At 36.6% G+C, this 11,752-nt stretch overlaps 1 protein-coding gene across 1 annotated transcript; it reads right to left on the bottom strand.

The window, feature by feature from the left end:
• Nucleotides 1-1,736: 1,736 nt before the first annotated feature.
• Nucleotides 1,737-10,382, bottom strand: LOC127846128 (uncharacterized). The gene is made up of 3 exons (XM_052377304.1): nucleotides 10,280-10,382; nucleotides 5,404-7,434; nucleotides 1,737-2,101 (listed from the first exon to the last, which is right to left on the bottom strand). The coding sequence occupies exons 1-3, from the start codon at nucleotides 10,380-10,382 to the stop codon at nucleotides 1,737-1,739; spliced, it is 2,499 nt and encodes an 832-aa protein (XP_052233264.1).
• Between the last annotated feature and the right edge of the window lie 1,370 nt (nucleotides 10,383-11,752).

The following is an 11,752-nucleotide window of genomic DNA, read 5'->3' as shown; positions in this document are numbered from 1 at the left end:
ATACGACGCGCGACAAATCAGTCGACAGTCAAGATTTTCTGAGAACATTTTTTTTCTAAAACCCAGCGCGATATGCGACACTCAAATATTGATTGTCGCATGATTGTGGCGCGTCGTATTGAGCGTCGAGAGAATGTCGTGTGTCGACCTAGGGGTTTTTAGGTCGACAAGCGACACTCGCGCGATATTGACTCGATATATCGTATTGAGCGTCGAGAGAATGTCGTGCGTCGAGAGAATGTCGTGTGATTTTTAGGTCGACAGGCGACATTCTCGCGATATATCATATTGAATGTCGCGCGTCGTATCGTGCTTCGAGAGAATGTCGAGAGAATGTCGAGTGTCGCGCTCGAAGGTCGACACACGACATTCTCGCGACATTCTCTCGACGCTCAATACGACGCGCGACAATTCAGTCGACAGTCAAGATTTTCTACGATTTTTTTTTCTCTAAAACCCAGCGCGATATGCGACACTCAAATATTGATTGTCGCATGATTGTCGCGCGTGGAGAGAATGTCGCTTGAATGTCGTGTGTCGACCTCGAATGTGGACACGCGACACTCAACTTGGCACTATCCGGATTCCGTAGAAAACGGATACCGGACGGAAGGACAAACGGACGGACGGACAGACATACGGACAGTGCGACTGCTATTAGCCACCATACCGGGGGCGATAAAAAGATAAAACATTGAACAGCCAAGGAGAAAATACAATATTTTAACGTATGGAAAACAAACATGAAAACACGTTATACATTCAAACTGCGTCACTAGTTTTTAAGGAATATGCAAAGTTTCATGTACGTACTTGTATAACGAAAATCGATAGACATACAATATTTACATTTTAACAAAGTTGGTGGCTTGTACATTTTTTGTCAATAAAACGTTTTCTTAGATGTTATATCTTAGACCTTTACTAAACATAACAATTTTCGACACGTCTGTGTTAACAGTTAGTTTCAATTTGTCACAATACTGTGAATATACATTTTAACATTTTTAAAGATCATGTGCTGATCCTGTTACGATAACAGTGTACAGGGCCGGGTACAAGATTTGTTGCGCATATCTATGTTTGGTTCCTAGATCGTCTGTGGTGCGTTTTTGGGCTATTTCCTGAGCAAAAATAAAGACTATTTTTATACTTTATAATGGTGCTATCAACATAAAGAAGTAAAAGAAAATGCTGTGTATAAATAATGTTAATTTTTTATTTCCAATTGTGATTGGCATTCAATTGTTCAACAAGTTACAAATACAAATAAACAAAAAAAATACAATTTTCAAACTGTCATCAGGAAAATAAGCTATCACTCTCCTTAACTTAACACAAGTCATTGTCTTCATTGCTTAAATCAGACTCCAAAATACAAGGCAGTTTCATTTTTCTTGGATTCTGTCTTGCAAATTGCTTGACAATGTCACTAACATTCACATCAATGTCCCTGTGCACTGACATCAGACACAGACCAGTGAGTCTTTCTTTCCCCATCGTTGAACGAAAGCTTGTTTTTACATTCCCTAACGTTGAAATGCTCCTTTCGCATTCACAGCTTGTCACTGGAAATGTTGCTGCAATTTTTAATATTGTATAAATGTTTGGGAAAATCTGTCTATTGCATGCTTTTAATGCAGCACTTAATGTTGAAGGGGGGTTGGGATCATTTACCCACTTACACCTCCAGCACTCAATGTCTGCCTGAAGTGTTCCTGGTGAAGGGAGGTCATCTAAGTAGTACTCCAGACTGGTGTTGTCCGGTCCTGTCTTACTGATGGAATAAGGAGGAGTGCAGAAGAAGCCCTCTCATGAAGCGTTGTGAAACGCTCACTAAACTGCTGCAGCAGGTGGTCCAGGAATGGAATGGTTAAAACCCTCTTGTAGTATGTTTCTGGAGTGTCTGCTGGGATGTTGTTTCGTTGTGTCTGTCTGCCACATCGCCTTGGGATTGAAGGGTCCACTCCGACAGCTTTGGCTACAGCCACAGCCTCCTCATACAGACAGCCATGATATGTGTCAATAGAGTCACGCTTGTTTTGCAGGATGTCCTTCACATGGCGGACATTCTTCAAGGCCTCTACCACACCAAGTCTGCCTATTAATACAAACAGCATGTGTACTAGAATAAATATTTGGACAACGAAAAATAATACTGTGGGAAAGTAATAAATGTATTAAATTGTGAAAGTAGATTTTTTTAAATAACATTTTTAATGTATGCAAATCATAGAGAGAATATTATAATTAAGGAAGTTGTTCTACAACTGTTTAAAATTGTACCTTAAGTTTAGATATCCTAATTGTTTAAGAGTTTTGTGCAAGCTCGAAAATTAAAATGCTGAAAAAAGTGCATAAAATATTCAATAAAGTTCAATTACTGTCATTAAATTAATTTCTACAATGCTTATATAGAGCAGAACATGCATATTTAATTGAATTGTCTTATTTATCATACTATCAGTATAAAGAAAGTTGTTAATAAATTTAAACTCAATCTTTTTGTTCTTTCATTGCAATATTTTAGAGTTAAAAATTTAACAAACTGAATAAACTTAACGCAATTAACGTATTATAATACTAAAATATTTTTTTAATAAATTCTCACCTTAGGCTCAATAACTTTGGCTCCGAGTCTGTCTCTGTGTTGTTGTTTTTTTGGATGGACCAAAAAATCGATCCAGCGTTGTTGTCTTTCGCTTCATTGTGATGAAGACAATGCTGTGAAACCCTGTATTATAGACAATCCCAGAATCGATAATATGGGCGCCGCCATATTGGCTATTACGTAACCCGCGATTGAAAACGGTACTGAAGAATTTGACAGATTACAACGTTATCATAGTGTACATCCGCTTTATTCCAATAAACAGTACTTTATGACTTCGCACAGTTGGATTGAAAAAAGTGAAACATGAAACCAAGTGTCGATATGTATTACATCGTAAATCAATATGATTAAAATAAAAAAGAATGCCGGACAAAAACCCTCCCGGATAAAAACCCTCCCGTCAGTTTTATAGGGGCCGTACGAAAACCCTCCCATGAATGAACGGGGGCGGACAAAAACCCTCCCATGAAAAAAACAGGGGAGGAAAAAACCTTCACATGAAAAAAAACGGGACCGGACAAAAACCCTCCCGTGAAATCTGAGCCACGAATTCAAGTACCAACGATTATTTATGAATTTTTAATCCGAAATCGGTCATTTCCGACATTTGTATTTATTTTGTAGTCGGTTATCCGAGATATTTATTTTTTTGTAATAGTGACTTCACTTCAGTAGGTAACATTACACTATATATTGACTAATTAAAATATTTCCGAATTGAAATGTTATTTTACACCCATTTGACGTCAATTATATATGTTTGAAATAAGATTTTTATTATTACTTAGTATGATAAGAACTACGATTTGCATGATTACTTAGTATTAATAACAAGTAGGGTGTTTATATAAAATACATAAAATATCAAATTGTGCGCCGGCCAGTGCATTAAGAACATCAAAGTCGTGTTTCTTTTTTATTCATCATCGCAAAAATAACAGAAGCGGACACAGGCTTCCCAGGACATTCTTTATTTCGTTTGTCTTCACGCAGCTTCATCGCTTCGACGTGAAACTGATATCCCTCATGGTTGTGACTTGTGGTGGAGTTTATTGTCGTCATATTTATGTCCGTGACTACAGCGCCCTTACAAGACTTTGCCGCGCGTTGAGAACATTCCCAGCGTATAGTCGATTTTGACGTTTTCTTCTTAGTGTAGAAGAAGCCATTGTGCGCGAGTCTTCACTTCCATTTTGGATGTATGCCTTTACACAAACAAATTGCTTTTTAATATGTTGCAGATTCACAGTATGATATTTGAGCAAATGTTGTCTGCATTGAGTGATTTTTTTCGGATTAATGAATGCATCATTGTGTGAAGCAAATACATTTGTCGGCGTTTAATTGGTTTTAATTGATTCTGTGATTAAACTAATAAAACTCAAAGTAGTTGCAGATTCACAGTTTGCTATTTTGAGTATATTTTGCGGATTAATGAATGCAGCAATGTGTGAAGCAATTACATTTGTTGGTGTTTAATTGCTTTCACGGGAGCGTTTTTGTCCGCAGTTGCAGATTCACAGTTTGCTATTTTGATATATATTATTGTATGACATTAACTAGTTAATTGTTATGATTAGCGGATTAGTGGGCCTAAATAACCGAATCATTGACATATTTGACAATACAGTATGCTTTATATATTGTCTGCAAAAATGCAATTGAAAACGTTACAGTCAAAGATAAATGAAATAAGTAATTAAGACAAATTAGTTACATGCTAACGAATTGTTAGTTGTTAACAGAATTTTACTTTCATTTTCGCAAAGTTTTCAGAAACTTCCCGGAAAGCACTTTTTTGCATGAATGAGCGTATGACGCGATTAAACGTTGCACTAGGGCTGCAACGGGTACCCGAAATATCCGATGATATCGGATCCAACTTCAGATTCGCGGGTACGGATCCACCCCTGGAAATTTCGGTTCCGAATATTTATTTTCATAGTTGTATGTAACCTAGCGCTGTTTTCATGAGCATTGTTTTTATGCAGACTGGTTCTGTTTAAAAGATAAAAGATACGTATAATAGTCGATGTTTATTGATGTGTGGCAGTCAAATAGCAGATAATTCGAGATCCTTCGGCTTTTATTGCCTAAGAGTGTCATTGGACATTCCGTAAAGCAAAACTAATACAAAATCATGGAGGATTTACACATGACAAATGCAATTCTTAATGGCAATAAGTAAGTTTTCAATCCTTATTGTCTTTCTGAGTTGGAGGTTTCGGTAAATGACAAGTCCGGTAAATTGATTTATATAGTAAATGCCGTGGAGGGTTCGGTAAATTGGTTTTTATAGAGGTGGTATACCTACAACGAGGTGTTAATGACACCTATTATTGGCTTACAATAGCATCAGGGGCATTTATTTGCAAACTGTGGATTAATTTTGAGTTCAGCAATTAATGCTATGCCTACGGTAAAGAATGAAGGGGAATGAATGCGCTACCTCTGAAAAACGAATTCTGTTAGAAAATTGTAGGTAAATTTACGATGTTAATAACGCAATACTTTTTTTTTAATAATTGGTGCTTTTATTTAAATAACATAATAGTAATAATAAATAATGATTTATGGCGGAATCAATGTAAGATCTTCAATTAAGTTTTGTGTTGGATACAGTCTGTGCTGCACGAAACCACTGACTCGTCAGCTGGGAGCCGCCCATGAACAAGTGTTTCAACCTTTAATCCCAGGACACTCTCCGGGCGTTGGAACCGCAGTGCTGATCAGGCACTACGGGTCAGTGGTTAGCTGCCAGCTCTTCTCCCTCTTAATCCATAGCCAACTGGACGCTCTCTCTGCTGCTTGACCTAGTCTCCCAAAAGCTCTCTTTCTCTCTCCTCCCCTGATTCCTAGGGCACTTAGCATCCTCCACAGTGATTGTGCGGGAAAGCCTCTAGCGCCAATTTCGATCGGGAACAGCCATGTTTTCCAACCGCGGGAACTGCACTGGTCTAAGAGATCAGTGTATTTGGCTTTCTTCCGCTCATATGCCATGTCGCACATTGATTCCCATGGGACGGTGAGTTCAATGGTCACCAGCTTCTTGTGTTTGGTGGACCATATCACTATGTCAGGCCTCAGTGTAGTTTGGACGATCTCGGGAAAGACCAGCTTCTTCCCTAAGTCGACTTTCATCTCCCATTGGTCTGATTCATCTAAGATCGACGTGTTTCTAGGAGCTTGCTTTGTGGTTGTTTCCCCTGCCTTGACAAAGTTGATCTTTGTAGATGCTGTTTTCTTTGCTGTTCTTTTCTTCCTTCTCTCGCGCTCAAGTACATCTGCTAGCTCCCTAAGGACAGCATCGTGTCTCCATCTGTAGCGGCCCTGTGTCAGCGAAGTCTGACATGATGACAGGATGTGTTCCATGGTGCCTGGCTTGTTACAAAGACTGCAACTTGGGTCTTCCACTAGACCCCATCTGTGGAGGTTGGTTGGGGATGGCAGCAGGTCGTAAACTGACCTTAACAGGAATTTGAGTCTTAGCGGCTCATACTGCCAGATGTCTGCCCAAGTCAACTTCCTATCTGTTGTTGTCCATTTGTTCCAGGCACATTGTCCACCCATTTCAACTGAACGGGCTCTTCTGCTCTCCTCTTCGCTCGCCCTGATTTCCGTCTGCACCATCTGACTCCTCTCCCTTTTATCTGCCGTACTCCATCGCTGTGGTTTTATCATACCAAGCCCTTGTCTGCCCTCCGTAGTAGTTCCGACGATGTCTTTGTGTCTCAGTATACTTTCAGCTTGGGACACCGCCTGGCTTGCTGACCACTTCCTTCCGGTTCTAGTCTCTATGCCTGCCATCCTGATCAGGTCATCAGAAGATTCTTTCAGTGTCACCACCATCATGGCCTTAGCAACTTTGTACTCCTCAACAACTGATGATATTGGGAGTTGGAGCTGGTTGGTCCTCCCATACAGTCCGATGCTGGTGAAACTTGGTGGGACCCCTAGCCATCTACGGAGGTATCTGTTGATGGTTCTTTCAAAGCCTTCCACAGTAGAAACTGCTATCTCATACAGCATTAGAGGCCATATGAGTCTTGGTAACAATCCATGTTGGTATAGCCATGCCTTGAATTTCCCAGGAAGTGAAGTCTGGTCTATCTGCTTTAGACCTTCTTGGAGTTGGTTCTTGGTGCGGTTTGTGCTGCTTGTGTCGTTAAGGCTGACATCGTACCATTTTCCTAGGCATTTGATAGGATTGTCTACTATGGATGGTATGTCTTCGCTCTGTACCTGGAGGGTGAACCTTTGAGTAACCTTTCCCTTCTTGATTACCAAGCTCCTCGATTTCTTTGGTTTGAACTTCATTCTTGCCCAAGTCACTGTCTCATCCAATGCTCTAAGAGCCCAACGAGCTTGCACGTGTGTCGTTGTAGTTACGGTGAGGTCATCCATAAAACCTCTATTGGATGGGAGGTATATCCCAGAGGTTGTCTTTGGTCCTCTGGTTTCCCTCTTTGCGGCATTGATAATTAAGTTCATTCCCATCACGAATAACACGACTGAAATAGTGCAGCCTGTTACTATTCCTTTCTCGAGCCTTATCCAAGGTGTTGACTGTTCTCCTACAGCAAACCGTAGTTGTATGTTACTGAAGTATCCATTGATAATCTGTTGCACATGGTCTGGGATGTGGTAGTGCTTCAGTGCGGTCTCAATTAGCCTGTGTGGTATGGAGCCATACGCATTGGCAAGGTCAAGCCAGACAACAGTGAGGTCTTTTTGGTTAACCTTTGCTTCCCCGATGATCTGACTGAGGGCACTTGTATGTTCCACACATCCAGAGAACCCTGGGACGCCTCCCTTTTGCACTGAGGTATCAATGTATTGGTTAATGCTATTTAAAAAAGTTTCTTGTAAAATATTGTAGACATGATTTAATAAAAATATTTTCAGTTTAAATATTAAGCGCAATAGTATTTTAAACCACCGATAAACACTCAATTTCTCAATATATAAACATGAGGTAGTTTGCCAACATAATGAATATGTTGCCCAGCTCTTGCCACGTGGAGGCCACCTCTTGTAAGAGCCAAATGTTGAATTTTATATTACATGTTTTATTATTTCTTTCTGGTTGAGAAAAACACAAGGAAAAAAAACAATATACAAAATCTAATACGTGTACGTATTTAATAAATAGTAATATAATGATACGCGTTATGTTTTATAATTTTGTTAAGTATAATTAATATTAACACTTTGCAAACATCTCTAAATTGATAAAATCAACTCCGTACATTTAAACAGATAATTTAATTAGTGCCAAACAACTCAATTAATGTACACGCTTATCGACAAAAGGTGCGATAATCCCTATTTATACCAATTTACCGAAACCTCCACGGCAATTACTATATATATCAATTTACCGAACATGTCATTTACCGAAACCTCCATAACTCATTAAAAACAACGGTAATGGATCCAGTGTGGCTGGAAAGTTATTCAGGTAAATTTTGCATAATTTCGCGACCTGTCAAATTGTGTTCTTGCATCATGTATTGTCTTGAAAGCATCTTTCGACATATACTATGTTAAAATGCTATCTTGTGATGCAAGGAACCTCAATTCCCAGTGAGAGAGTCTACTCCACAGCAGGAGACCTCGTCAGTGCTCATAGGGCTTGCCTGGACCCGGACAATGTTGATATGTTAATTTCTGTGAAAACAAACATCAAACTGCATGAACAGTGAAAAGTGTATGTTAACGAGCAAACTAATAAGTGAATAAGTGTTGAGGTTTCGTTTTATTCTGACATTGCTACAATGTTAAACGAGAATTTTTTTTTGTTAATAAATGTTTAATGTTTTTTAGTCAAATTATACGTCTAAAACATTGATTTCTTTAATTTGGACAGAATTTCTTATTTTCTGTTTGTCTTATGTGAGGGATCCTGATCCGAAAAAAAAATCCTAAGAAACCTTATTTGGATTCGGATTCGGATCCGAACAAATTTTTTGGATTCGTTGCAGCCCTACGTTGCACTGTATCGTTTTGCATTCAATCTAAATTTAAATTCACTCGTCTATAAATAGCCTCATTTTATGTTTTAATTGATGTTGTTATCATATTGGATTATCGGATATATATGCACATTAGAAAGCGGTATGTTTGCAGTTAATGGATACACATTTTTTTTCAATTTCACACCCCTGAAAACAAAGTACACAATACACACAATGGGTAATTTTGTCAGATTAATGAATGCAACACTAAGTGTAAAATTTCTTTTACGGGAGGGTTTTTGTCCGCCTCCGTTTTTTCATGGGAGGGATTTTGTCCATCCCCGTTTTTCTCATGGGAGGGTTTTTGTACGCCCATGTTTATTCATGGGAGGGTTTTCATCACCCCCTATGAAAATGAATGCCAGACGTTCCCCCCCAAGACGTTTCCTCCCCAAGACGTTTCTCCCCCAAGACGTTTCCTCCCCAGACGTTTCTCCCCCATTTAAGTTTTAGTGCAGACGTTTCCCCCCCCCCTCCCCCAAATAAATGTATCATTGTTTGGTTGAAGTATATTCTTGATTTATTATCAAAATGATTATTTTGCTTATAAAGATTTTAATTAACTGTATCTATGAAGCATCTTGTTTGATTTTTTTTTGGTTTTAGAAATCTTTTTTGGGGGTTTAACTGGTTACTAGTGTTTCTTTAAATAAGGATAGTCATTTGTATTCAATTTAATTTATGAACTTCTAATATAATATATTTAGATGTTCTCAGATTTTGGTTGTTTTGTTTGTTTATTTCATAAATTACTATTGAAACATAAATGTGCTTATGTTTGTCTTTGTTATAAACAATATCTTATGATTGTTTTATGTCTCAAAATTATTAATTTTGTTTAATTCTAAATCAATCTTATATGATGGTTTATATTTGTTTAAAACAGCATTTATTTGTAAAATGTGTATATTTAAATAATTATGGTATTGGAAACATTATTTTGGATTTTTTAAAATAATTTTCATATGATACCATATTCATTTTCTCAATTGGCAATAAAATAATAAAATGCCAAACATGACCTGCCTGTTACATTACCAGTCAACAAAATAACAAGACAATACCTAAAAACACCCTTATTTCACACCTAACAATAAACAGATAACAATCTGTCAGGCATTGAGAGCTAATCAATGCTGATATTGCCTGTATATTGCACCTGTTATAAACTAGCTGTTATCTTGTGTAATACACTTGCTAATCTAATCAACACTTGTATATTGTACCATTAGTGCCTAATATCTTGTAGTTGTGTGTTGTTAATTAATATTAGCGAAAAAAATAGTTATTTATCAAAATTAAAGATTGTATCCTATGCAGTAAACCTGTTTAAAGGAAAGTGTAAAAAATTAGACTGTTTCATGTAAAACACCAGGTATAAAATCTATGTTTTTCTTAAGACTTAAGATGCACATTTATATTTGCCTTGTAACTCAGGGCTTTTTTCAGCTGATTTTATAGCTGTTATTCAGTCATATTTTTAATGGAAAAACTTCTTTTATCCCAATTAAAGTCCAGTAAAAAAAATCACAAAGGCATACATGTACCTGTCAAGGGACTTAAGTTTACATGGAATTGTAGTGCTCCAGTATACACATATGATGAGAAATAGAATTCTAACATTATATAATTATCTAAATTGACTTACCAGTTCCACATGTGTGGTGCTGCCACTTGTGACATAAATCACATTCAATAGCTTCTTCATGTTCACTTACGATGTTCTTACGATCTAAACAAAGATCCGACATCATGAATTCTTACACAAGAACACTAATAAAATATCATATCCAATTCACAAACTCCGAAAATGGCAATCACTATGATACGTATGAATAATATTATTGCAGGAAATTCTAATAACAGAATGAATCAGTGTAAAATGTTTTTAGTATATATAGGTATAATTGAATTTGTTTGTAGCAAAATGAATTCATTAATTCAATAATTATAATTGTGTACTTTGTAACATACTACATTTGTACTCCACTTAAAATGACCATCAAAGAACATCAAAGGTGTGCTTTTACTCAATTCATTAATTCAATAATTATAATTGTTTACTTTGTTACATACTATTCCACTTAAAATGACCATCAAAGAACACTTTTTCAATGAGTGCAAGACAAATTTCAGACACATATAAAAACAATTATAATTAGATCTATTTAATTGGTAAAATTTGTTAGAGACTTCCATAAACAACCATATAATATATTTAATTAATATTTTAATCAGTCAAGACTCATCTTACATCTATTTTTTGTTAATCATTTATAAACAAGACACATAAAATGCACTCAATTTTAATACTAATCGATAAAGTTATTTTGTTTTCACTTTATTACAAATAACAACTACTAATATACATTTACATATTATGCAGACGTTTCACCCCCAAAATGGGGGTGAAACGTCTAGGGAGGAAACGTCTGGGGAGGAAACGTCTTGGGGGGGAAACGTCTGCCACCATATGAAAATGACGGGAGGGTTTTTATCCGGGAGGGGTTTTGTCCGTATTCCAATAAAAAATATACACGATAGATTCATACAATTATGTGTCACTGCAACAATATTCAGTAACAACACGTAATGTTTAAGGCCGAGTTGGCATTTTTAAGCATACCTTTCAGTAATGCATTTGTATAAAATTAAATTATTTCTTTATGGAATAAAATTATTCAAGCATAATTATAAAGGTATAGAAATATCTAAAGTCTGAAGTAAACGTTGTGATTTTAGCGTAAATAGTACCGGAGATATTAACAAAGATCTATCAATATATAAATATTGGAAACATCCATTCAGACCAATTTTTTTTTGATAGATCTTTGATATTAATTAGATAGATTAAAGGTCGATGTAGACAATTATATTGATATCTGCCTATGTTTCAGCCTATATTATTTCTTATTAAATGTCGTAGTTCCTATACTTTCCGGAGATATTTATTAAGAAACGTTGTAAGATTAAAGACTAAGGACGACTTCTTTTATTGAATGATACATATCTTTGTTTGTCTAAACAGTTACCATTTCGCTATTAATATTTCCATTGTAAGTGTCATTTTAAAGGTAATATATAAATCTACATCTTTTTCATTGTAAGTGTCATTATAAAG

Source organism: Dreissena polymorpha, chromosome 9 (assembly GCF_020536995.1).
Source record: "Dreissena polymorpha isolate Duluth1 chromosome 9, UMN_Dpol_1.0, whole genome shotgun sequence".
Taxonomy (NCBI): domain Eukaryota; kingdom Metazoa; phylum Mollusca; class Bivalvia; order Myida; family Dreissenidae; genus Dreissena; species Dreissena polymorpha.
The sequence above is the reverse complement of the archived record's forward strand: the minus strand, read 5'-3'. Positions and strand labels throughout refer to the sequence as shown.